Here is a 27507-nt window from a genome sequence, read left to right on the forward strand (position 1 = left end):
ACACCAAGACCGAGTCAAATTATTACAACAACAAGTCTATAAAATCCAAAAATACGAGTAAAGCATAAAACAGAGTAAAAGACATCCTCAGATATGATGGGGGACCGGCAGACAGGCTACTCCAAGCGACTCCACAACATCTACATGTTACCTGAAAAACATAAAACATACATAGGGTGGTGAGTCGGGATGACTTAGCGGGTAATAGACAAGATACTGCATGGTCAATATAAAACATGGAGATCAAAGCATACCGCCTCGGTAGGGAAATAAGAACATGATTATATATGACATAATAAATACACATACCAATATCGGTCTAACACCCACGGTATAATGATCTGTAAATCACTAGGGATAACAATAGATATTTATAAGGGATCAACAATAGATTTGCTCATAATACCTGAGCAATATATATAATAACATATACATGTATGATAAATGAAGATGTATGAATCATGGCAGCCATATGCAACCATCATAGTTCAATCAAATGCAACATATCACAAGCATATGCAAATATATTTCCAAAGATCCACCGTGCATCATATGCATATGAACATATATGTGTCACTCCTACACTCCACTCCAGCTACCATGATATCTGTGTGGCCGAGTGGGTCGGACTGTGACGACTGCTTGCGTCTTCGGCTACCAATCGATATGGCCGAGACGGGCAAGATGCAGAGTAGCTATCTAGCTACATAACGAGGGGTGACTATCTGCACGACTCTAGCTACCACTATTCAGAGTGGTCGAGCGGGCACAACCAGGACAAACTGAACCCAACTTCAGCTACCACTTACACTGAGTAGTCGAATGGGCAGCAAATATAACTGACAACTCGCTCAACCACAAATGAGACATTGGTTGTCAGCATGCAGTTCAATGATGGGCATGATGTAAATAATCATGATATAGACATAGTCATCATTAATGCAGTAACTCCATCAACATAGGTATTGCTAGTACATGATGTATCTATCACCTAAGTCTATAGGTATAAATAGATCCAACAAGTGTCTACTAAGCAACAAAATACAGGAAGTAGCCACACCTATAATATACACCAGATACGTATGCACACTCTAACATAGGTATAATCAATATGATACCTCCAATATACACACCAGACACATGTGCTCATACAACATAGGTATAATCAACATGATTCCTCCAATATACACACCAGACACGTGTGCTCACACAACATAGGTATAATCAACATGATTCCTCCAATAGCCAATAGGATACACTAAACACATGTACACACACAACATGCAAATGTACAATCAACATAGTATCTATTATATTACATACCATACGTGTGTATACTCTATATCATATGCATAATTAACATATTAACTTCTATAGTGCACACCGTATATATGTACACACTATATGCATATAGTCAGTCAACATAGTATCACCTACAGTATAAACTCTACGTAGTATAGTTATCCAAAGCTTAGACTATATAAGCAATAAATAAATCATTTCAAAGACCAAGCACGTAAGTATTAAGCATGAATAAATACTAGTAGATTTAAGATAAAGCGACCTAATCTATCACTTAAAAATCATGCACTAAATCATGCACTAAGTTCAATGAACTATAGAGGCCAAGGAAAAGTACCCGTCGTAATTATAGTTTGTGCCAAAATAACTCCCACGTCGAGACGCTCATCCCGTAGTCAGAATCCTCAAACATATACAATTTAATTACTCTAACAAGTGTCATTTAGCTAAACTAAATATCAGGACCAAATAGATAACCCTACTCCCTTTCCGATCCAAGAAACCAAAATTGAATCAATCTAAAGTGGTTCACTGAGCTCCGATTGATCCAATTCATAATCAATTTCAAATATAATCCACTTTAACAATTCTCCAAATAAATGATTTACTAATAAGTCTAAATATGTAACTCAGTACCAAATTAATCCACAACTAAATTATCAAATCCATTCCTTCAATTCTGTCAACGAACAATTAATCAATTAATTACCAGTTTACCCAAATTAATCTAGCTACCATAGATTTACCAGTGCATAACTCGGATTAATTAACCCGTTACCTAATCCGGCAGCACTCAACTCCTCCAGTGACGACTAACGGCGACAAGCAATGAGCAAGATGGATCAGGTGGTCTGAACACGGCCTGCTTGCTGCTGGCTTCTAGTCCTGGCTATGGGCGGCGTGGCAATGAGGATTAAGGAAGGAGATCGAGGTGATAGACTCGCTTGTGGCAGCAACTGTTGCCCTGTTTGAGTCCGCAAGTGAGAGAGAGAGCACATCATCTACGATTGGCTCGGGAAGCAGGGAGAGAGTTGATGGCGATAAGAGGAGGAGAAAGGGAATCGGCGTAAATAGGAGAGGAAACCTAGGTTTTTGATTAATATAGTTAGGTTAATTAATCTTAACCTTAGGTTTATTAAATCAATCAACTCCCAACTTAAATGATATTCTAAATCAGGCTTTCTCTACGTCTAATCGGTTTATTCTCTTAAACGTGTTATACAGACTCCGTTTAAATTCCGAAATTTTTTTAAAAATTTTTAGAAAATTCTATAAGGTTATTTCTCTAATAGCACTTATTATTTAATTATCGTATTTTACACTTTTATTGCCGGCAATTGTTAGAAAGTACCATTTTATATCGTCATAACCAAAAAATAAGATTCTACTAATGCAAAAGGTTCTACTAATGCAAAAGGATCCATATGAGCAGTATCCAAGCTGGAACTCTTTCACTTCTATTTTCCCTTTTCTACAATGGAGACCATTCCTACTTCAAGCAAGTATAGAACAAGCCATAATGTCCCAACTATATAGGATCAGTATCATAAATCCCCTTTTAATGAAGCGATAACAATGATTAGTTTTATAAATCTTCCTTTTACTAGCCATAGCAGACTGGTAAAATTTTAGTTTCTAACCTAGTTAGACTATTTTAGGAGCCTGGTATTGTTGTTGGGCCTATAAAAGGGATTCCCCCATCTCCCCTAATTTAAATCATCTCAGTTTTTAATAAAATTTAGCCTCTTTGAGACCCCTGGTCCCACATAACCTTCCAAAGAAACAATTTTGATTATCAACGATCCAAGAGTAATTTACAACTATGTGCAGGGAATTCCATGTGTTGATAATTATTACTTGTGGTCGATGGATCTTCTATAGAATACGCAGTTGTCCTCAAAATTGTTTAGTTATTTGTAGAATTGAATACTCACCATGTATTCTTGATAGTGAGTTAAATATCATCTATCAAGTCAGAAAAACAGTGACAGCAAAGAAGAGTTCAGCCAAATGCCTTATTACCTGTTGTCTATCTGACTCTGCTTGAGAAATCCACCCAGACCAGAAAAGGGATTCAACATTTAACAGGTGTTTGACTTTAAATGTGTTGCATGATAAAATTTGTTTGTGACAGGTGTTTCAATGTCTATGTACGCATCTTGTTTATATTTCTAGTGCTTGATGAGAGAGCTGCTTACTTGAAATTATCTACACTGAGATAACTGAATAGAATAATGAAGTCTCTATTTCTCATAAGTTGCAGACTGCTGGAATTAACATGGTAGATGAGTGTCTTTCGCCATTAGAGATTCATGTTAAATTGTTTTGCATGTCTTGTAAGAAAAAGTAATTGAAGGTCCTGAGTCTCCTGACTAGATCTTGTTTTTGCAGATTTCAAGGCTGATCTACACCAATTCTGGTGTTGCCATCTTGGCTTTAGCATCAAATGCAATTCACCTGCTCTGGAAGTGGCCTCGTAATGAACGTCATTCAAGTGGAAAGGTGAAGGATATTATAAACACTTTGTCAAAGTGTCATCCTTTCTGTGAAATTGCACATTAAGTTATACAATTTGTTAATTATATACCCTTTTTTTAGGCAACAACAAGTGTTGCTCCCCAGTTGTGGCAACCACCAAGTGGAATATTGATGACTAACGAGATAACTGACACAAATCCTGAAGAAGCAGTCCACTGCTTTGCACTTTCAAAGAATGATTCTTATGTTATGTCTGCATCGGGAGGGAAAATATCCCTATTCAACATGATGACATTTAAGGTTAGCCAATGACCATACATCACAATTTAGCTTAAGTTACATTTGGGATTCATCATTTTGTTTTTCACTGCAGACTATGACGACGTTCATGTCACCTCCACCTGCAGCAACTGTTCTTGCATTTCATCCACAAGATAACAATATAATTGCCATAGGAATGGAAGACTCCACTATTCAGATATATAATGTCCGAGTTGACGAGGTATTTCACTACTACATCAGCATGTGATAGGTGGTTAAGGAATCTTGTAACTTACAGAATCATGCTTATGCAGGTCAAGAGCAAACTCAGAGGCCACTCTAAGAGAATTACTGGTCTTGCCTTCTCAAATGTTTTGAATGTGCTGGTCTCATCCGGAGCTGATGCTCAGGTTATCTTTTGCCCTCTTCTTACTATGAATAATAAACAATGCATACAATTTGACAATTCTGAATTGTGTTCAATGGGGATCTGGGAGATAGATAATGAGATCCATGCTGTAGTCTAACCTCTTAGTGGATAGATAATGAGATGCGAGATGTGGTCCAATCTCTTAGTTGTTATGCTTACTGTTCCATTTTGGCTTTTCCGTTGCAGCTTTGTGTGTTTGGAACTGATGGATGGGAGAAACAGAAAAGCAGATTTCTGCAAATTCCTTCCGGGCGTACTCCTCCAGCCAGTTCAGATACACGTGTTCAGTTCCATCAAGATCAAATACACTTCCTAGCTGTGCATGAAACTCAGATTGCTTTATATGAAACTACTAAATTAGAATGTGTGAAGCAGGTGCGTGCCAGATTGTGAACGCTATAGCTAATAGGTCTTGATACACAATTACAACGAACTTTTTTTCTCTCGCAGTGGTCTCCTCGTGAGGGATCTGCCCCCATTTCACATGCAACATTCTCATGTGACAGTCAGTTGATATATGCTACCTTCTTAGATGCAACCATAAGTATATTCAATGCTGCCAATCTCACTCTACGTTGTCGTGTCCTACCAGCTGCTTATCTTGTTGGCAATGCCAGGTACACTGTTGCACTCTTTCATGTTATGTACTTTTTCATTCTGTTGCCGCAACTTGTTAGTTTGCACAGACCTAGGCGATAATCATTATTAAGCAGGCATATGTACCAAGTTGTTAATTTTCTTATATCACTTTGTTCTCAGCATCCCAAAGGGTTGCTGTTATTGTCCTACACCAATATTTATACTCAGTTCTTTTAATTGTCACTTGTATTGAGGTTACCATCTTCTTTTTAATTTCGGCAGCACTACTGTATATCCCCTCGTGGTCGCTGCACATCCATCAGAACCAAATCAATTTGCCGTAGGCATGACTGACGGCGGTGTCTACGTATTAGAGCCGCTAGAATCAGAAGGAAAATGGGGCGCCAATCCACCTGCTGAGAATGGGTCAGCAAGCAGTATGTCCATCACACCCCCTTCTGGAGCCTCTAACTCCGATCAACCGCAGAGGTGAAGGAAGATCGCAAGCACAGAACTTAACCCTTTTCCTCTAACTGAGGTACACAGCAGAGTCTGTACCATTTCCGCAAACCTTCTAACTAAACGCTAACAATCTTACAGTCTGCCTTCTTCCATTGCAGTCATGGAGTGTGTAGTTCCAAAGAGCTTTAGAGGGGTAGGTCTACAAGAAGAAAGCCAAGGGGGGTTTCTGCAACAGACTTCACTTTTATATGTTGTCTTATTTGTATGTAGGAAAGAAATTTCCCTTGGTAGAATTTCATTATGTTGCTTATGTGATGTGAGTTTTTTATTTTTATTTTTTATTTTTATTTTAATATGGTGTTAGAACCTGGTTATGTGATGCATGTTTGACTTGCTAGTTACAACTGCTCCATTCTTTAGTTGCTGCAGTTAATCTGTCTGTTAATCTAGAATTAGTGGGAAAAGAACAGTCTAACAGTTAATCATATTGTGTACTTGTGCCTCAAGTGGTTTGGATTAATGTGATCTGATTATGGTGATAAAGATATGTTGAGATTAATTTTGTTTAAGGAATGCATTTTCATTAATCATGCCTCAAACCTCAAACTATTAAACTAAGCATTGTCGAGTGTCGTCGCAAGTGGAAAATTAGTTGCTTCATCTTTGAATGGTTGATGGCGCGAACGAGAAATCTAGTTAAACTTGACAATCATTTATTAAACTCGTGAAAAAGAAATCAACTTCAACTTAACAACCGTTTTAATAGTTTAGTTCATTTTAAATTTAACTTGGGTTTGATTCAGTTAGGGAAAGATCACGTAGATCATGTTCTCTATATTTTCACAAGATTGGATAGACATTATCGACATCTAAATAAAGTTTTATTAACTATTTTTATTATTTGAGTAAAATTATTTCAATAAAATGAGAGGATTTTTAATTTTAATATTTGCCTAATTTTAAAACGGACAGTTTGACAATTCAAAATTTTAGGTGTGTTTTTACAAGAAAAATAATAAAAGGGGTAAATTGAAAGTTTCTCTTCTCGTAGCGATGGAGCGAGTTCATTTTCTGCGCTGACCTTATTCTCCTCTTCTCTCCTCCCGCTTGCTTTCCTAAAGAACGGGACCGAGATCGACAGAGGAGAGAGATAGGGAGACCGCTTTGAAGATCTGCATCCACGGGAGATGCCCCCGAAGAGCGTGCTGCTGCCGGTGTCAGATCCGCCGCCGCCGTCATTACGGGGCGTGGATGACAGCGCCCCCGTTTTCCGAGGATCGGCCATGACCAAGCGGGGTGCCTTTGCAGCCATCTCCTACATGTCCTGCGCAGGTCCTCGTCTTTTTTATCATCTGTTCTTCTGTTCGAGCTTGGATTCCTCTGCCTTATATGTTATCTTTTATTTTCGGTATATGGAGGAGGTTTTATATACTTGACGTTTAACTCTCCTTCAGTAGGTTAATTTTAGTGAATCCTTGTTTTTTCTCAATCTGTGGTAAAAATGGACCCTTTTTAGTTATCCTCTTAGTATGCATAAATTTGAGGCTCAACAAAAATTGTGTGGTTTTAGGAGTCTCGAGTAAGTTATCTCACATACAGAGGAAATCATTGTCTTAGTCCTGAAACACAAACAGGTAAATTATAATGAAGGATTCATTTCTTATTGTTGTAAAGTTGTGTAACAAAATTGGACTATATTATGCTAGCAAAGTATTGATTTGCTGAAGTTCTGTTCTGGATTAAGACATACTTTTCCTTGCTAATTATTTGAGGGAGTTAGGTTTAAGTTTACTGGCAAGTACTTTGGAGATTTTTGGGAAGATATGTAAAGGAAATAAGTTTCAAGTTGCTTATGAGTGAGGCGCCAAATATATTACTGCCCGTCTAGAGTAGTTCAATCCAACTAGGTTCATGGAAGAATTCAATTGCTATGAGTTCCTTCTGATTTAGGAGATGCATTTTTATTTGATGAAGGATAAAAGCATAGATTTGCTTTCCATTGATGAATTATTTTGGATCAATATACAAAAGTCCAAAAACAACTAAACTATTTGTTGGTAACATGAACCCTTTCTGAAAAAAGACCAAGAAGCAAAACAAAACACAAATTACAAAAATAAACAGTTAAGAAATACGCAAGAAGGATAAGTATATAGGACATTGTTTTCCAATGTAATATTTTTTTATTTTCATACCTCTTGCCTTTTTTGTTTATCATCTCTACTTATTTTGCTTTTTTCTTGTTTCGCAGTTCTTCTAATTATGTTCAATAAAGCAGCTCTATCTTCATATAATTTCCCTTCTGCTAATGTTATTACTCTTTTCCAGGTATGTCATGAGTTCTGTATGTTTGGCTGCAGGTGACTTTAGTATCTCATATTTTTGGAAATTGGAATCTAATGAATAATTGTCTATAAAAGAAGAGTTATCATATTGGCTGACCTTGAGGTTGCTTGATGAGAATATGAATAGATTTAATATAAGATTCTCTGTCTGGAAAGAGTAGGTTGATGATATCATCTTGGCTGGTCTTGAGACTGCTTGATAACTATAAGAAAATGAATACAAGATTCTCCCATCTGAAAGATCAATAATTGTCCATATTTTTTAGGATGAGACACCCCCCATACTCTTACTATATCCATCTTATTCTCAATTAACCTTATAACTAGTTTCTTTTATCAACCTTAGATTTCTCAGCAGCTGGGCTTCTAATGCTTTATTTAGTTTGCACTACGGCATCTTATGGACTTCTCATTTTGCATGGTTTAGTGTTGAACTTAATTTGAGTGTCTTCATGCACCATTTTTTTTCTTGTACTTAGTCATTGTTTCTTTGGCTGGATTTGGACCCTCTTCATTTCAGCTTGTAATGAGAGTTTAGCGAGAATGTGTTCCTTCTAGTCTATGTTCTTTTTCCCAGATGAAGTTTTTGTAATTTGCAGATGATCAGTTCAACATGCCTTCTTTATGCAATGAGGCGAAGGAGAATTATTTCTTTTGCAAATGGTGAATCACATAAATCAGGCTTTGTGCCACTTCAAACCATGTTGCATACACTTCCTCTGTCTATTGCATACTTACTTTACATGGTACATAAGCTACATGGTTTAACAATGTACTTGTCTATCTTTTTGAATCCCCTGGTACTAATTGTATCATCTACTCTCTCTTTTTTTGTATAGCTGGCTACAATGGAATCTGTACGTGGAGTAAATGTTCCAATGTATACCACACTTAGACGTACAACTGTTGTATTTACAATGATTGTGGAGTACCTATTGACTAGGCAAAAATATACATATCCCGTAATCGGAAGGTAACTTAGTTTTTCTTTTCTTTTTTTTTCATTTTTTTTTGTTCTTAAAGCTGGGACTTCTCCATCACTGGATAGTTTCAACTTTTTTAATGTACCTAGGACAATCTATGAGATCAAACTTAGAGTAATTACTAATTCATGATTGAGACTGCATAGCTATCAAAATCAAAATATTGGGATCGGGATTGGATAGCCAAAGAATTCAAGTATTAATTGCATCGAATCAGTAGGGTTGGTGAAATCAGAATTGTGAAAATTTTAAAAATGAAAGATATAAAATTATTTCTTTTATGAGATTAACATAGACATTTTAATTTTTTTTAAGAAGATTTTCTATTTTATGTCATTATATATCCCATTATTGATAATTAAATATACAAATAATGTTATGTAATTATTAATCTAAAAATAATAAATAATAAAAATCGATTATAGTCAATAATAAAATCTTAATTTTAGTATGGAATATAGGTTATCTTGATTGTTTAGTTTTTCAATAAAATTATTGTTATTTAATATCCAATCATTAGCAAGGTCTCTAATTACATTAAAGTTTTTAGTTGAAGGGCAGTTTTAGGATCATTGTTGATCAAAAGAAGACTAGAGGTTGTCTTCTAAAATCAGCTCAATTTGACAATTTTTACTTGATTACATCTATTTTAGTTGTCAATTTGACTAAAAGTTTAATGAATTATACCAAATTCTAATGTAATCTAACTAATTTCCTGCTATTTTTTAAAAATCTCTAGCTTCTTCTAAATATCTCCACTATCTATGTGATTTGTGAATTTCTTAGAAAAAATTGGATAAGTTATTGCCAATTGATGGTGTACTTTTTGCTTGCTCGGGCTCCTCCTCTCCTGAAAGTTAGATCCGAGACCCGATGGCTTGAGAGACAAAGAACATTAGGTTTGGTCGGTTCTACTGGCGCGGGCAGTCCGATGCTCAAGTCAATCACCAAGTAGAAGATGTTGCTTGCTCAAAACACAAGAAGAAGGAGGAGGAGGTAAGCTTCATGGAGAAGAGATGCCTCCGCGCACGAGAAGAAAACCCTACCTTCACCTTACCCTCTGTGATGCTTATATAACTTGTAGAAAAGCATCTCCAGGTAGGCTGTTGCATGCTCCCCCACCATTCCTGTAAGAGTCAGTAAGGGAACTAGATCTTATGGTTGTTAAAGCTCCCTACACTCACAAGATGCCACGTATTCACTAGAGGGCAATTAGGGAACCATCTAACAACCACTATGGGCCTCTCCATACATAAGATGGCATGTATTTCTTGGCAGGTGATTAGGGAATCAGATCCGACCACCATTAACGGGAACCTCCATGTAAGTCACTAGGTGTTGAAATCCGAACACTAGCTTACCCGAGCACCTAGTCTTCAAATGAGACTTTGTTATTGGATGAGCATTAAGTACTCTGGGATTAAGTCCTGAACGATCTTGATGAGGCCTATTAAGATGTGGCTAGAGTACTTTGGTATTCGGGCTAATCGATTCAGAAGATGATACTTGGTGTTTGGGAATATTGATCCTTAGTGCTCGGGAATATCCATATGAAGCCTATATTTGGTGCTTAGGAACACCAACCCTTAGCGCTCAAGAATACCCATCTAGGGCTGTCAATTTGGGTTCGGCCCGTCAGGTTGACTTGCCTCGTTAAACAATTTATGCAGATTCGGTTAAAATTTTATCAATCCAAGCTTGTCGTGGCCCGACCCGCCTAGGCCCGCGACCCGCGCAGGTTAGCCCGTGGGTTGAGAAAAACATGTAAGCTAAGTTTTATATCAATTTATTATCTTTCTTTGTTATAATTTTGAAATAAAAATAATACTTTTTATCAAATATGTGTACTTGTTTGTGTACATTCACGTTTAAAATATTTGTTTCTGGATATATTTGATTGATGAAATCTTTCCGAAGTAAAACGTTGAAGATATGAAACTTTTTTTAATTTTTTTTTAAATTTTCGATGGGCCCGCGGGTTGACCCGCTTAACCCGCAACCCGCCTTGAATTGGGTTGGGTTGGGGATTTCCCAACCCGGCCAAGATGACGGGTCGATCCGTCCTGCCCCGCCTCGTCAAATGGTTGACCCGCCACGGGTCGATCCGCCCCACTATGGGTTGACCCGTCTACCCATCATTAGTGCTTTGGACACCCACCCTTAGCTACTCGGGAATATCCATCTAAACCTCATATTTGGTGCTTGGGAACACCAAATCATTAATGTTCGGGAATGCCTATCTAAAGCCCATATTTGGTGTTCGGGAACACCAAATCTTTAATGTTCGGGAATGTCAATCCTTAACGCTCGGGGATGTCCAGTGCTCGAGAATTGAGCTTGGGGTCAAGATATTCGGAGATGCCCTACTTCTTGAACAGTCACTTCGGGAAATAACCCGGGTACCATCACCAATCAATATAAAAAAATTGTGAACCCTGGGCGAATTTTGCCAACTCCCAATTTGAGGGTTTAGGATCTCATACGTGACATAGGTTGTTCTTTAAGATCAACCATGCAATGCCCTTTCATGCATAAACATGTGCACTCTTGGTTCCGGCTGATTATTTATATCATCATTACGTTTTCCAATCTTATTTCATTTTTAATGGCTAGACCATTGGTTTTATCAGTGTTGTGATGATTGTCCTTGGAGCATTTGTTGCTGGAGCTCGAGACCTATCCTTTGATTTTTATGGCTATGGCATGGTCTTCATTGCTAACATGGCAACTGCAATTTATCTAGCAACGATAAACCGCGTTGGTATACCTGCATTTTCTTTTTGTTCTTTTTATTGTTTGTTGGATTTATCTTGACAGTCAGCTTCATGTTTTTCCCAGGAAAATCCAGTGGACTAAACAGCTTTGGGCTCATGTGGTGTAATGGTAATACCCTGAGGGGGGGGTCTAGTGTGTAGATAGAACCGTAGTTGACTGAAATAATTTAGCATTTTATGCAGTAGTTGAAATTTAAATTTTTATATATTTATGATATTCAGGAATTGTATGCGGGCCAGTATTGTTATTCGGGACATATCTTCATGGTGATTTGGAGCTTACAATGAATTTTCCCTATCTTTATTCGCTTGGTTTTCAGGTAATTTCTTTTCTGCCCGTGTGCCCAATATTTTGTGTTCCTTTTTTTTTAGCCGACCCCAACTAATGGGATAAGGCTTGTTGTTGTTGTTCCTTTCTATTTTGTCTTTGACTATGTGGAAGAAAAGAGTGGCACTGACAAACTAGAAAACCTCAGGGCGGATGCTAGAATGACGAAATGGAAATTTTCTATTTATGATGCAGGTTGTGATGATATTTTCCTGTATCTTGGCATTTTTATTGAACTACTGCATTTTCTTGAACACAACCTTGAACTCTGCTTTGACACAAACAATGTGCGGCAATCTGAAGGTTGGCTTTTTGTGTTTGACACTCTTCTGGCGATCCTGCATTCTTCATGCACTTGTGTTGAAGTTAACCTCCAAATTTCTGTAGGATCTGTTTACCATAGGACTTGGCTGGTTGTTATTTGGTGGTCTTCCATTCGATACGGTAATTCCACAAGTTTCCTCCTCTTCAATGCTTTTCCCTTTATTCAATTAATGAAGTGCCATTCTGCTTTTTGTCCCCCTGCCCAGTTGAATGTTATTGGCCAAGCTCTTGGGTTCGTGGGCTCTGGATTTTATGCGTATTGCAAAATCAAGGGGAAGTAGAATCTCATTGGCAAAATGGGCTCTGAATTTGCAATGGAGTTCTGAAGATCTAACAAGTCTCACCCATGCAACTTAAATGCAAGTAACCCTTGTTTGCACTAATTTTCAATGGCAGGACCGAACCTTTCGTGTATGTTTCTCCTGATCCACTTGATATATGGTAGTATTGGATCCCAAAGATATATATACTACTTGCATAGGTTCCAGGATCTCATTAGTTGTGCAGGTTTTGTTCTTGAACAATGTTAAATCCTTCATAATGTTAGACCTCTTATTACAATTCCTATTATAATTTATAGGCGATTGTGGATTTTTCGTTTGTGCATCTCCAAAATTCCAACTTGTACTCTGACTGATTACAATTTTCTTTTTTCCATGGTTCTTACACAAATATTCAAAGATCGATCTATCTCTTTGTTAGATTATACAGGTCACAAGCTGGCATACCTGAGAGCCATAGCTGGCTCAGACATTGAGAAGAAGACCAGGAAGAGGTACAAAACTTAAATCTAACTCTGGCCTTTAAATTTTGGTGTTATTTGGCATCTGAAATTTTAATTTAAACTTTAGTATTTTTATTTTTATTTTTTTTTGTTAATCTTAGAGTTTAAAGTTTATCTGGAGCAACCTTACCTAAGAATTTACTCTGAGATTTTTTTTTTTAAAAAAAATTAAATATGCACTTTTTATATCCTAAGATCATGGTGTTGAGAGAGAAGTCTAATAGGAACGGAACCAATTAAAGATCCTAATAAAGAGGACAGATGTGACAGCAGATTTTTTTAGGTTTAGTTTTTAGATAAAAATTAGGACTCTCAAATTATATAAATTGTCAAAAAAACAAAATCTTTTTTTAAAAAAATAATAAAAGGGTTTCTCATCGGATGTTATATCTCGAGAATACTACTTCAGTGCTATTATGCTATTGTAATATTGGAGTAGTTATTTAGTGACTTCTATAAAATTTTAAAGTGATTTTAATTAAATTTAAATAATTTTAATTAAGTTGGTAAAGATTATTTTGGTATAATAGTGTTTTCTGCCTTTAGGATTTAAAATTTAAGATTTAATTATAAAACTATATAGCGGTTATTTAAGTAATTGTAATCATTATTTTTAAGTGATTTTGATTTATTTAAAATAATTTTAATGAAATTTAAGTAATTTTAGAATATTTTAATATAATAATATATTATGAGCATCGATTTGGACTTTAGATAATGGATGCTAATATATTATTAATGGGTGTTGATTTTAAATTGAATAGTATTTCACCTCTGGATATATTCCTTGAATTATTTGATGGTCGGTTATAAAATATAGTTTATTTTATAATTTATCTTTCTTTATGGGATGAACATTTGAGAGGGGTGTAATTATCTTTTTATTACAATTGATACAAAGGAGCAGTTATTTGGATAATAGGAAAATGTTTGTTTGATTTTTTTCCCTAATTATTTTATAGAAAATAAGAAATCATGAAAAGTGAGCTGTCACACAAACAGAAAAGAATTGTATGCGGAAGGCCAAAGCCAAAAGGTAATCAATGGGAATTGACTCCGTTTGTTTCTTCCGGAGATCAGTCCTGATCCTATCACTGCCCACTTGTTTCCTTTACCCAATGTGATCTAACCTAGATTTGCTGCCTATTCATTGCTGCCTTCATAGTGCATTGCACAGTTCGATGGAACATGAAAATAATTCCACACTCCAATTTAATATTTGGAGTCTAGAAGTTGTAGGACTCATTAATTGCAATTATTAGAAGAGAGGTGAGCCATGAAAGAATTCAAAAAGGAGAGAGCTTTCTCTCTTCTGTTTCTTTGCATCAATGCAGTCGTTTATTAGTGTACCTCCCGGTCAAGTGGAACACCATCTACAGCTAGAAAGTCCAAAGTAGGAGAAAGATCAGTAGCACCAAATAAATTTGCACTGTATTTTTACTAATTCTATATCGTCGGTGAGGGCTCTCGTCGACGGCTCAAGAGCTATCGGATGAGGGTCGATTCGACAAAGTTTATGTTAATACGGATTGTAAGAGGTTATTTTCGTGATTTAAATTCATGATTTTCAAGTTATAGGATAGTAATTTTATTAATGTGTCAGGCTTCCTTATTATAATCGAAAGGATAATTTAAGAAAAAAAATAAAATGAGATGCATTTTAGAATAAAAATAAATAAATAAATAAACATCAAAAGAAATTTAAAGCAGTGGCTTAATTGCTATATGGTGAAATAAAGGGGTGTTTTAGAATAATTGTCTCCGTTCAAATCCACTCGGAGTGGAGCCGCGTAGATGTATGACTCGATCTTTGAGTCCTTTTTTCACGGCGCCATCACGTGACGAGGTAGACCCCGTTGTCGGACCGGTCCCGCTCTTCCCTTGTCTCCCTTGAACGATCGCCCGTCTACGGCCCAAACAGGCCCCAGCATTCTAAACTTGTATCACATGAATTAATATTTAAAATTATTTAGAAATTCGACCTGCAGTTTTAAATAGGAAATCTCTAATTTTAAAATCATTAACTGATTTTGATACTCAAGAATAATATGTGATTAAAAGATCATAAGACCCAAGAATAGGATTGAAGGAAGTTATTGAGCTTGATATTTAGGTCTAGTCAAATTTTGAAGACATAATTTATTCTTATTTTATAATACTATGATTTTCATTTTAATTTTTATTCCTAAGAAAAAATTAAATACCCTCTAAATTTAATACGGATTTAAAATTTTATTCATTAATTTATCAAATTATGGACAAACAAGCAGTGCTACATTACGTATTCAAATTTCACCGTATCACATTCAAAATTCAAATGGACAGGCGATGGAATTGAATCGTGAAAGTCATTTAATATCGTGACCAGTGCCGAAGTCAGATCCTGTCTCGTTCTGGCCAGCTGATCGCTAGGCCGTTCCCCAACAGAATTACTGTAAAATTTTATTTCGCACCTCCGTATTTTTTTAATTTTTATTTTTCTTATAAAGTCCATGTTGTTAACTATTGAATAAAATATAGCAATTTAAATTGCAGCGGCTATTTAAAAAAAAAGGAAAGATGGGGGGTAATAAAGAGAACTGATCGAGAAAGGATGAGGCCACTCCAAGCGTAGAAGCAGCAGCAGAGGCAGAAGAGAAGCCGTTGGCTTTCGTCGCCCCCATCACAATGCTCGACGGCGCTGCTTCCGGCGTTCTGCTTCTCCTCTTCTGCACTGCCGCCGCCGGCCTGGTCGGCTCGGCCGTTGCTGGCGGTTCCTCCGACGCCGCCGCTCTCCTCGCCTTCAAGTCCGCCGCCGACCCCGGCAACCGCCTCGCCTTCCCCGCTCCCCCCTCCAACGACTCCGCCTCCCACTGCCGCTGGCCTGGCGTCTCCTGCTCCCCCGCCGGTCGCGTCGTACGCCTCGTGCTCGTTAGCTCCGACATCACCGGCTTCTTCACCCCCGGCACCCTAGACCGCCTAGACCAGCTCCGCATACTCAGCCTCCAGGACAATTCCCTCGCCGGCCCCATCCCGGACCTCTCCCCGCTGATTAACCTCCGGGCCATCTTCCTCGGCCATAACCGCTTCGGCGGTCGCTTCCCGCCCTCGATACTCTCCCTCCACCGCCTCCGCGTCCTCGATCTCTCCAGCAACCACCTAGCCGGCCCCGTCCCGCAGGCCCTTGCCTCCCTAGACCGCCTCGTCGCTCTCCGCCTGGACTCCAACCGCTTCAACGGCTCCCTCCCTGCCTTCAACCAAACCTCTCTTAAAACCCTCAATGTCTCCTTCAATAACTTCTCCGGCGAGATCCCCACCACCTCCATCTTGTCTTCCTTCTCCGCCTCCTCTTTCGCTGCAAATCCAGCGCTCTGCGGTAAGATTCTAGGAAAGGAGTGCCGCGTCGACGCCCATATACTCTTCCCCCACCGCGGTAATGACTCTCACAATGCGTCGTCGCCGGCCGGAGCTAACTTAGGGCAAAATAGCAGGTTCAATCTACCGGCATCTTCGCCGTCTCAAAAGATGCATAAGAGAGCCGTCGTCGCCATAGGGTTCTTGGCCATCTCGATGCTGGCGATTGGAATCTTGGGCGCGTTGCTGGTGATGCAGAGACGGAGGAAGAGAATGAAGCAGGGGGAGATTCTAATCCCAGTGAAGCGCAACACCGAGGCGGCGGAACCGGCCCCAGCGGCCGTGGAAAGCTACACCGAAGAGATCGAGAGTGGGAACAACGAGCTCATCGCTGCGGCGGCGATGGCGGTGTCGGAGGAGAAGGTAAAGAAGTTGGCAAAGAGTGGGTGTTTGGTGTTCTGCTCTGGGGAGGCGCAGGTGTACACGCTTGAGCAGCTGATGAAGTCGTCAGCGGAAATGCTAGGGAGGGGGAAGCTTGGCACAACGTACAAGGCGGTGCTGGAGAACAGGCTCAATGTGACAGTGAAGAGGTTAGACGCCGCAAAGCTGGCAGCGACCGGGAAGGAGGCATTCGACCGACACATGGAGGTGGTGGGGAGGCTCCGCCACCCCAATTTGGTGCCATTGCGGGCATTCTTCCAATCTAAGGAGGAGAGGCTGCTGGTGTATGATTACAAGCCCAATGGAAGCCTTTATTCATTGATTCATGGTATTGATTTCTCTTATCTCACTGCTTTACAATGCTTTTTAATAGATACAACTTCATAAGAGTATCATCTAATAGTTTTTCAGTGCTTGTCTCTCTTATCTCACTGCTTTACAGTGCTTTTTAATAGATACAACTTCATAAGAGTATCATCTAATAGTTTTTCAGTGGATCAAATTTGTTTTACACAAAGCAAATTACCTAAAGATTTTAAAGATTTGTCTTTTAGAATCCTGAAAGAAGTAGATTTGATAGTTGATACATGAATTTAAATGGTACTTCTAGTTCTTTTGTTTTACTATTTGTTATCAATCTTTTGCTGCTATTAGAATTCAGATTAGTATTCTGATTTATCTCTTGTTTTGGTCTTGTGAGCATTTTAGATATCGAAGATGAAAACACTACAGAAAGAATGTCTATGGATTATCACATAGAGCAATTCGATAACTATTAATTGCTTTGTTGCTAGATAGGTGATAATCATGAAAGCAATAAACATTGTGATCAGTGTTCTTGAGATGCAACACTAGTGACCAAAATGTATATTTCCTAAGAATATCTGGATCATTGAGTTTGTGCAACTAGATCTTGCATTTGTCTTTTCTTGCTTCGATATAATAGAGCATTGTTTCAACATAGTAGAAATGCTAAGAAAGTTTTGTCAAAAATCAAGCTACATTGTCTGTAATAAAGTTGATTTCTGTTGTTGGACTGGTGCTGGATTTCAATTCATTCGTGCTGAAATCCATGTTCTTTTTGCTATATAGGCTCAAGATCCACGAGGTCGAAGCCCCTTCACTGGACTTCATGTCTTAAGATAGCAGAAGATGTTGCACAAGGACTTGCATACATTCACCAAGCTTCTCCATTAGTTCATGGCAACATCAAATCGGCCAACATCCTCCTTGGTTCTGATTTTGAGGCTTGCCTAACCGACTATTGTCTCTCATTTCTCGTGGAGTCATCAGACAGCGAAGATGTCTCAGGATACCAAGCTCCCGAAACTCAAAGATCTAACGATCCTTTAACTCCCAAATCGGACATCTACTGTTTCGGTGTGCTATTGTTGGAGCTTCTCACTGGCAAATCTCCATCACAACATCCGGTCCTAATGGAAACCGATATACCTGCTTGGGTTCAATCGACACGGGAAGATGGTGGAGACGATGAGCGCTTAATGATGATCGTCAACATCGCAGCAGCCTGCGTCCATCCATTTCCAGACAGTAGGCCAACCACATGGCAGGTTCTGAAAATGATTCAGGAAGTGAAGGAGGCCGATAACGGCGACAATGACAGTGATTCTGCATCACTTTCTTAAAACTTAAAACCTCGGATGCAACTTCAAACCATCCTTGTGGTAAGGATCAAGTTGGCAGTTTGCTCACATCTCCCTCAGTTCACAAGTCCATTTCTGATGTACTTTTTAGATCTTAACTGTGCTATACAAGCTATAACATGCAATGAATAAGGATCAAGTTGGAACTTCCAGGTGTGCCAAAGAGATAATATTGTAAGACTGTTCTTAGCGTTATAATAGATTTTTTATTGAATGTCTTATGTTCTCTTTATTTTTGGAGTTTGGATTATTCTTTTAACAATTATCTCAAAGAATGCAATTATTTTTTTTTTCAATTTTTCATGGGTAAAAATCAAATGAGCGTCTTAAATTATACAAATCATCAAGAGTGTTTTTTTTTTTTTTAAATGTATATTAAAAGGCATTCTATCATATATATTGTACTAAAAATATCCTCTGTTTTTTTCCAATGTTACATTGTGGTATCACTAATTTGATAGATGTTACTTGAAAAATTAATTATTTTAATTAAAATTAATATACATAAAGTATTACTATATCAAAACATTTGTTTATATGGTTAAAATTATTTAAATTTTATCAAGATTACTTTAAATTTATCAAATTTATTGTTTAAAACCATTGTAAAAGCTATTAAATAACTATTATACCGTAATAAATAAATTATAAATCCTAAATTTTAAAATTTTGAATCTTAAATTCTAAATTTTAAATATTCAAAATATTTTTTACCAACTAAATCAAAATTATTTAAATTTCATCGAAATTAGTTGTAAAAACTACTACGTAATAGTTATTACACAAGTAAATCCTAAAATTTTGAATTTTAAATTTTAAATTCTTAATAATATTATATCAAAATACTCTATTAACTTGGTCAAAATTATTTAAACTTAATCAAAATCACTTAAAAATAATTGTAAAAGCTTTTAAATAGTTGTTACATAGTTGTGGAAGTTACTAAATAGCTACTACACAGTTACAAGTAAATCATATACTCTAAATCCTAAACCTAATATCTTGAACCATAAATTCTAAATTTTAAACACTATTATATCAAAATACTCTTTATCAATCTATCAATCTGATCAAAATTATTTAAATTTTATCAAAATTACTTTAAATTAATCTAATCTTGTCCGGATGAAGGAAGCTGGAAAGTCAGAAATGGGGTGACCACTGACAGGAAGAAGACTTCGATGATCCTGCAAAACAAAACCAAGATTAGGGAAGGGGTCCCTAGCGTTGGCCCTTCAACGATCAAGTTAGAATAGGGGAAGATAATAAGAAGGTAGAGAATCGTAGAACTCAGAAATATTTTTCTTGCCTGTTCCTCATACCTGTAGACCTTTTTTATACCTTTCTCGATGACTTTTCGTCTTTTCTTATTTAATGGTATGGTTTAATGACAAACCAAAGGCATGTTTGTCTTGTCTTCTACACATTTATTAACAGATGTCGTGTTCCCCTTTATTTTTTCTTCCCCTTATTAATTGACTTTCTCTCCTGCGTACTATTATTCCTTGCATTGGTCAGGCGGTCCGTTTATGAGTACAATGCCAACGCCGTACTCAGAACCGATCGGACGCCCCGATCGGCCCGTATTACAAGCCTGTTCGACACGGGCTCCTAGTCCATTCGGCGGGTCGATTAATTAGAGTATTGACTGCCGATCGGACGGTAATCCCTCCGATCGGCCGAGGCACCCACACTGTACCTTGTTTACCCTTGCGCGTTGACCTCTTTGACTTTCCTTTAACGTGGTAATTGACTTGTGCGAGGTAGGCTATTCTTATCGCCGCATCACAAGCCTCCCCTTTAAGTTTAGTCGAATGAGGTTGCAAGTCCAACTGACTGGACAAAATGTATTTGGTCCACTCAACCTGAACACTCCATTGTCCGATTGGACTATGTCTAATCTGCAATCATAGACCGGACCAATAGCCGACGTCGCCCGACATTCACTATGTTGATGCAGGATTCAATCATGTGGCTCGTTCCTTGCATTGATCGGGAGAATGAGTATACACACTTGAAAAAATTCTTTTCCTTGAGTGAGCGCGGAGTATGCTGATGTCATCCAAATATCTTGAAAATCGTGCAAATCCTTGATGATTATGGTCGAGCATGAGACCATACCTTTTGTAATTAAGCTTATTAAATGCGTCTGATGACTGAATGCCACGTGTCAACTATTGTCGTCTCACGCTTGATGTGACAGGCGGATATTCGCCGTGCGCCGTTTCAAAATCAATGATCAGATCTTTATCTAGGTTTTTGTGAAGCTAGATCAGACGACTGAGGTCGATCGGCTGCAGGGCTTATAAGCGCGCTTGCTTTGCCATTTTCCACACTTGGCGTTTTCTTCTTCGTTGAGGTTTCGTTTTCGTGAAGGAGCATCAATGCCACCGCCCCCTGTGTCTTCTCCGACAATCCTAGTAAGCTTTCACCTTCCTTCCATCGAATCTGTCCAGTGTCCGTGACGTTTTTTGTTTCTTTCAATCGAACTCCTTGATTTCTTGCCATTGCTTTGATGGCAAGCTTTTCCCAGCCTACCGCCTCCATGTCTGGACTCTGGTATACATCCATTGAGTCCAGGTTTGATGGAGACGATGTTGAGAGTTTAAGAGATGTTTTTGAAATTCCCTCTGGCTATCAAATTGGTCTTCCTTCAGCTTTTGATCGCGCGAACTAGCCACCTCCGGGTTTCGTTTGTTTCTTCCGAGACCAATTTACTATCGATCTGTGGTTCCCGATCCACCCTTTTTTCACGGCAGTTTGTAAATATTTTCGTATTTCCTTGCCTTGCATCAATTGGTATTGAACTCCTTTCGGCTGCTGTGCGAGATTGTTGTTCTATTCTGCCTGCACAGGATTTTCCTTACTCCTCGGCTCTTCCATTATTTCTACTATCACAAGTTGTCCAAGCCGAGGACTTTTCTCTTCCAAGCCCGAGTGGGGCTTGTTTTCTTTGATAAGATGACATCCTCCAATAAACATTGGAAGGAATATTACTTTTTTGTTCGTTTTCTCGAGCGACCAGACTTCCCGACCAGATGACAAATAGAGGTGTCGAATCCTCCAGAGCTTAAGAAATACAAGAGTCACTCGGACTACCTTCACGCAACGCAGCTTCCTGTTTGGCCGCTCAGAAGTATCATATGCACAAGTTGCTGCTGGAGGGTGTCCTATACGTGTTCGGTCTGAGTCTGATCCACACAAGGCTCCCGTGCAGCCTAGGTACGCTCTTTCTTGGCTTAATTTTTGAATCTAACTGATTTCTTCCTTTCTTTCGCAGCCAAAGTCATGTTGCGCTCTCGTCTGGTCGGCAAAGTCAAGCTCGCAGACGCTGAGATCAACGTTGCGGCCATAGTCGAGTTGGAGCTCCGTGGTCTGCCGCCGATCGGCTCACTAGAAGACTCGCTCGAGGAGAGCGTGGAGGTCGCAGCCCAAGGAAGCGGAGAGGACAGCCATACAATTGGCGGTCAGGCAACAATTATAGTGAGTCCTCCACCCGAGCATCCTCTGGTAATAGTCGTAGGTGAGGGCTCGGAATCGACTTCTTCTGGGGAGCCATTAATAAGACGAAAGAGACGTCGAGCGGAGATGACTGCCCGCTCTACTGCGTCAACTTCACAAACTCCGTCGAGGACCAATCCGCATCCTACATTCGAGTGGGCCGCAACCTCCACGCCAGTGCCCGACTAAGTTATGGCCTCCACACATACGTCGCCTTCGTCCGATCGCACGCCATCCTTATCCGGGTTGCCCCAACGGGCAATCGCTGTGCAACCCATGTCCTTTATACCACTGAAGATTTAGAAATCGTTAATCCGGTCGACGCAAACGTCCCAGTCAACTGGTAGGGCAACCTCGACCCTAATTGTTCCGAGTGGCCAACGCCACATAACTGCAGTCATCCACCTGCCCACGGATGAGTGGTGCGACACTGCAAGCGCTGAGTCTCGAGCTCCAGAGCATTAAATAATTATCTGGGGGCCACTTGCACAAATCTGGGCCGACGCTCGTGCTCGTGCGGCGGTCATGCCCCCGAGGACACTCGCTAATAGCCATACCTAGATATCTACTAGGGTAAGCACTTTATATTTATTATTGTTGCCGCTCGGCTCATAATAAATGCCTTCACTTTTTTGTAGTATTGGGTGGAAAGCTTAGCCATGTGCCAGCGACTTGCCTTTTTCGAGAAGGAAGTTAAAAAGCTGTGTGCTCCGAGCGACCAGGCATCGGCTTCCCAGGCGCAGTTGGAACAATTGAATGCCGAACTGGCTCAATTAAGAGTCGATCTGGATACAAGCTCTGAGCAGCTGAAGGCCGAGAAAAAGAAAAACTCTGAGCAGGCTATCTAACTAGCTCGACTAGAGAAACAGGTTAGCTCTTCTGAGACAAAGCTGAGTTTGGCTAACACCAAGAAACTCCGGATTATCGAGGACTTGGAGATTAAAAACAAGGAGTTCAAGGTGTTGCCCGAAAACCTAAAAGAGGTTATTACCACACTGCAGGCCGAGCGGGATGGACGACTAGCCGAGCGGGATGCAGCAAAGGCCCAGCTTGATGTCAAGGATGAGGAGATAACCAAATTGAAGGAAGAGTTGGCGGCCTCCCGAGCGGCCCTAAAGACTTATCAGGTAGCTGAGTCGAGTAGGTTTAAGCTTATGAAACAAGCCTACACTCGCTCGAATGCTTTTAATGACAAGGTCGCCGATCGGGCTCTTCGTCTGTTCCACCTAGCGATCAAAGGGACGTTCGGCCAACTCCGGGAATGCGACTATCTCCCTACTGCTCTATCAAGCAAAGTCATCAATCGGAACCAGCTGACTGCGTCGCTGCCTGACGATGTATTAGATTATTTGGAGTGAGCTAGTTGAGAGTGTTGCCTCTAAATATTTTTGGAGTTTCAATGAATACTTTGTCTGTCCGGATAGCCTTTATTTTCTTGTATTTTAATTCTGTAACTCGCTTTTCGAGCATCGCGTAAACTCATGCGGCCTCGTGCTGGTTTTCGATCAACAGCGGTTTACCTACTTGGCCGATCGATCCGTTTTGTTTGAACGTTTAGCGTAGGTGAGAGTTTAAGGTTGCCGCTCGACCACTATTGGAGACAAGGGGTTAAGGTTGTCGCTCGACCACTATTGGTGACAAGAGTTTAAGGTTGCCGCTCGACCGCTGATGATGACAAAAGTTTAAGGTCGTCGCTCGACCGCTGATGACGACAAGGATTTAAGGTCACCGCTCGACCGTTGATGATGACAAGGGTTTAAGGTCGCCGCTCGACTGCTGATGATGACAATGATTTAAGGTCACCGCTCGACTACTAATGACGACAAGGGTTTAAGGTCACCGCTCAACCGCTGATGACGACAAGGGTTTAACGTCGTCGTTTGACCGTTGACGACGACATGGGTTTAAGGTCACCGTTTGACCGCTGACGACGACAAGGGTTTAAGGTCATCACTCGACTTATATCTTTGCCGATCATCTAAATCATCCGGAGAACTTTGTTTTTTATTTCATGTCTGTCCTGAAACCAGCACATACATGCAAAAAATACATTCATGTTTGCTTGCGCACCTCTCATCCGGGCCAATAGGATTGGAGATGAGTCGCGCTCCATGACCAGTCGAGCCGTTTTCTGTTTTCGTCATCCAAGTAGTATGCCCCCGAGTGGAGTTTCTGCACAACCTTGTATGGTCTCGCCCATGGTGCTTCGAGCTTGGTAGCGTCGCCGACCGGTTTGATTTTCTTTCACACCAAATCATAGACCTTGAAGGACCTCAGGATCACCCTCTTGTTGTAATTCTGCCTCATCTGATGTCGATAGGCTATTAGCCGAATAGCTGCTTTATCCAGCGTCTTATCCACCAAGTCGAGCTCCATTAATCTTCACTCGTCGTTTTCCTTATCATAGAGTCGTACCCAATCGAATTCCACTCCTACCTCTATAGGAATCATAGCTTCTCCTCCGTACACCAGCTGGAATGGTGTTATGTCGATAACCTCCTTTGGAGTCGTGCAAAGTGCCCACAAGACACTTGAGAGATGATCGATCTAGCTACCCCCTGTGTGGTCGAGTCGAGTTCGTAAACCTCAAAGGATCTCTCGGTTTGTAACCTCCACCTGACTGTTGCTCTGGGGGTATGCGACTGAGGTGAAGGTCTGCTGGATGTTATAGCCTTCGCATCATTCCCTGAGCTTCTGACCTACGAACTGCCTCTCGTTATCCGAGACGAGCTGACGAGAGATGTCGAATCAATAGAGGATGTTCTGCCAGATGAACTTGATGACCATCTGCTCACTTATCTAGGCCAAGGGCTCAGGCTCCACCCATTTTGAAAAATAGTCCACAGTAATGAGCAAGAACCTTCGCTGACCCATTGTCATGGGAAACGGTCCCACTATGTCCAAACCTCACTGGTCGAACGGGTAAGCTACCGTAGATGACTTCATCTCTTTGGTCGATCGATGCGAAAGATTGTGACACTTCTGGTAGGGCGGACGGGCGGTTGTCATCCGAGTGACATCCTCTTGGAGAGTTGGCCAGTAGTACCTGGCCAGGAGAATCTTCCAAGCTAGTGATCGGCTGCTCGGATGGCTTTCGCAGGAGCCTTGGTGAACTTCTTGCAAGATGTACGTTGCATCCTCTAGTCCCACACACTTGAGCAAGGGCCTAGAGAAGGCTCTTTTTTTACAGCTGATCTCCTACCAAGGTGAACCGTCTGACCATCTTCTTTAATAGACGCGCTGCTTCCTGGTCGGTCGACGTACTACCCGATCGAAAAAAAATCGATTAGCGGTGTTCTCCAGTCGCTCGGAAAGACAACTCCCTCCATCCAGTCAATATGCGCTACTAAGGAAACCTGTTCGATCGGCTGACTTATCACGGACGGTGATAATGAACTAGCTAATTTAGCTAGTTCATCTGCTGCTTGATTGTCCGATCGAGGGATCTTCTGTATAGTGACTTCTTGGAAATTTGCCTTCAATTTCTCGAAGACTTCTTCACATAACTTGAGTCGAGGATTGCTAATCTCGAACATTCTCGACAGCTGCTGGGGGCCAACTGGGAGTCCAAGTGGATGATGACTCTTGTGGCTCCGATATGTCGCGTTGCTTGCAAGCCGACTATCAAGGTTTCATACTCGGCTTCGTTGTTGGTGGTGTGATAATCTAGCCGAACAGACAGTTACATCCGGTTTTCTCTTGTAGAAATGAGCATGATGCGAATCCCATTGCCTTGCCAGGTGAAAGAGCCATCAACACATATTCTCCAGGTTGCTTCTAGATTGTCGCTCTGGACTTCTGTGATGAAATCAGCCAAGGCCTGAGCTTTTATCGTCATTCGAGAATTGACGATCGTCTGCGGTATCCGTGCGGAACTTACCTGCCATCTGTTAGGTTGTAGTAGTCCCTAGTGTTATGCGTCGTTGACCGGTGGAAGGTGCAAAACATCAGCACCCGCCTTTTGCTTCCTGGACAAGTGGCCGCCACTTGTTGTACGGCATGTGGCTTAGGCTCCTAGTGTGAAGGGGCTTCTGTCCGGAACCCTTTTGGTGGTTGATGACTGCTTAATTGACGTCACTCGGATGCTACTGTGGCATTGACGATCGTCTTTTTCTTGCTTGCTGCTTGGGTTTCTTCCACATTAATGTACTCATCGGCCTTTTTTGGAGGTGCCCAAAGTCTTTACGCGGCCGCCGAATAAGTGATCAAAAGAACTCTCCCTTTGTGAGCCCTTGAGTGAAGGCGTTCACCAGTACATCTGAAGAGATTGCCGGAATATCAATCGCCACTTGATTAAAGCGCTAGATATAGGCCCTTAGGGTCTCAAGGGGCCCTTACTTTAGCGAGAATAGATTTACGCTAGTTTTCTAGTGGTGGCGGGCACTAGCAAAGTGGTGTAGAAATGCCACTCGAAAATCCTTGAAGCTATAGATAGAGCTGTTCGGCAACCATTTGAACCACCGTTGCGTCGATCCAGACAAAGTAGTAAGGAAGACTCTGCATTTCACCTTGTCCGTGTACTGATGAAGGGTGGCCGCATTGTCAAACTTGGTCAAGTGGTCATCGGGGTCGGTTCTTCCGTTATATTCTTCGATCGTTAATAGGGTATAGTGCTTTGGTAGGGGGTTACTTAGGATTCCCTCCGAAAATTGTTGATTGACCCGCTCAGGCGACTTATCTTCCCTGGGCACTTTTCCCCTTCGTTCATCCCGTACGGGCACCACATCCGAGGAGGATCTCTGGTCTCTATCCGTTCGACCTCTTTCTACTAGGGGAGCCCATGACAGCGCTCGGATAAAGGGAATTGGCGCATTGCAAAAGTCCTCATAGGAGCCAATCGGTCTTCTATTCCGCTCCCGAGCGGAAAATTGATCCGCTCGATCTTCTCTTTTTCTTTCAGTTTGTCGACCTGCTGCAGAGGCGGCGGCTCATGCATTGGTCTATCGTCTATCACCTATTGCGGTTGCTCCAATATTTTTGTAGCTCGAGCTTGTATTAGTGCATCGAGTTCCTCTTGTGTCAATGTCACTATTGTGAGTCACCCAACGTCTTCCATCTTCTTATTCGGATACAGACAACGTTCCCACAGACGGCGCCAAATTGATCATATCCGAATGAAGGAACCTGGAAAGCCCGGAATAGAGTGGCCACTGACGGGAAGAAGACTTTGATGATCCTGCAAAACAAAACCAAGACCGGTAAGGGGTTTGGCCCTCCGACGATCAAGTTAGAATAGAGAAAGAGAGTAAGAAGGCAGAGAATCGTAGAACTCAGAAATATTTTTCTTGCCTGTTCCTCATACTTGTAGATCATTTTTATATCTTTCTGGATGACTTTTCGTCTTTCCTTATTTAATGGTGTGGTTTAATGACAAACCAAAGGCATCTTTATCTTGTCTTCTACACATTTATTAACAGATTCGTGTTCCCCTTTATTTTTTCTTCCCCTTATTAATTGTCTTTTCCTCCTGTGTAGTGTTATTCCTTGCACCGGTCGGACGATCTGTTTATGAGTACAA

At 40.4% G+C, this 27507-nt stretch overlaps 3 protein-coding genes across 5 annotated transcripts in view; all 3 read left to right on the forward strand.

Moving 5' to 3' along the window:
* Positions 1–12827, forward strand: part of LOC122017430 (UDP-N-acetylglucosamine transporter UGNT1-like) — a 15514-nt gene extending 2687 nt beyond the window's left edge. Inside the window, exons 1-10 of one of the 2 annotated variants that reach the window (XM_042575046.1) lie at positions 6566–6844; positions 7764–7840; positions 8457–8603; positions 8697–8830; positions 11471–11601; positions 11679–11723; positions 11837–11934; positions 12138–12245; positions 12330–12386; positions 12473–12827. In XM_042575046.1, coding sequence (XP_042430980.1) covers positions 6700–6844; positions 7764–7840; positions 8457–8603; positions 8697–8830; positions 11471–11601; positions 11679–11723; positions 11837–11934; positions 12138–12245; positions 12330–12386; positions 12473–12547 — 1017 coding nt within the window. In that variant the 5' untranslated portion in view covers positions 6566–6699 and the 3' untranslated portion in view covers positions 12548–12827. Of the gene's footprint in view, positions 1–6565; positions 6845–7763; positions 7841–8456; positions 8604–8696; positions 8831–11470; positions 11602–11678; positions 11724–11836; positions 11935–12137; positions 12246–12329; positions 12387–12472 lie in introns of those variants that run through there. The other variant, XM_042575047.1, reaches the window with a different exon arrangement.
* Positions 3647–6055, forward strand: LOC122017431 (protein TPR3-like). 2 transcript variants are annotated; one of them, XM_042575049.1, is made up of 8 exons: positions 3647–3804; positions 3901–4080; positions 4154–4282; positions 4356–4451; positions 4658–4846; positions 4922–5088; positions 5333–5588; positions 5651–6055. In XM_042575049.1, the coding sequence occupies exons 2-7, from the start codon at positions 3952–3954 to the stop codon at positions 5541–5543; spliced, it is 921 nt and encodes a 306-aa protein (XP_042430983.1). In that variant the 5' UTR covers positions 3647–3804; positions 3901–3951; the 3' UTR covers positions 5544–5588; positions 5651–6055. The 2 variants fall into 2 exon arrangements, with proteins under 2 accessions (XP_042430983.1, XP_042430982.1); XM_042575048.1 differs by having other exon boundaries at positions 5671–6055.
* Positions 12828–15595: 2768 nt separating the features above from the next.
* LOC122015263 (probable inactive receptor kinase At5g67200) lies at positions 15596–18702 on the forward strand. The gene is made up of 2 exons (XM_042572056.1): positions 15596–17152; positions 17917–18702. The coding sequence occupies exons 1-2, from the start codon at positions 15718–15720 to the stop codon at positions 18468–18470; spliced, it is 1989 nt and encodes a 662-aa protein (XP_042427990.1). The 5' UTR covers positions 15596–15717; the 3' UTR covers positions 18471–18702.
* The last annotated feature ends 8805 nt before the right edge of the window (positions 18703–27507 follow it).

Source organism: Zingiber officinale, chromosome 8B, assembly GCF_018446385.1.
Source record: "Zingiber officinale cultivar Zhangliang chromosome 8B, Zo_v1.1, whole genome shotgun sequence".
Taxonomy (NCBI): domain Eukaryota; kingdom Viridiplantae; phylum Streptophyta; class Magnoliopsida; order Zingiberales; family Zingiberaceae; genus Zingiber; species Zingiber officinale.

Excerpts from the sequence above, each read along its gene's own strand:
- LOC122017431 (XM_042575049.1), top strand. The coding sequence starts at position 3,952 with ATGACTAACGAGATAACTGACACAAATCCTGAAGAAGCAGTCCACTGC. Across the intron at positions 4,283-4,355 it reads ATAATGTCCGAGTTGACGAG|GTCAAGAGCAAACTCAGAGG; the intron begins GTATTTCACTAC and ends ATGCTTATGCAG. Across the intron at positions 4,847-4,921 it reads AATTAGAATGTGTGAAGCAG|TGGTCTCCTCGTGAGGGATC; the intron begins GTGCGTGCCAGA and ends TTTCTCTCGCAG.
- LOC122015263 (XM_042572056.1), top strand. The coding sequence starts at position 15,718 with ATGCTCGACGGCGCTGCTTCCGGCGTTCTGCTTCTCCTCTTCTGCACT. Across the intron at positions 17,153-17,916 it reads CCTTTATTCATTGATTCATG|GCTCAAGATCCACGAGGTCG; the intron begins GTATTGATTTCT and ends TTTGCTATATAG.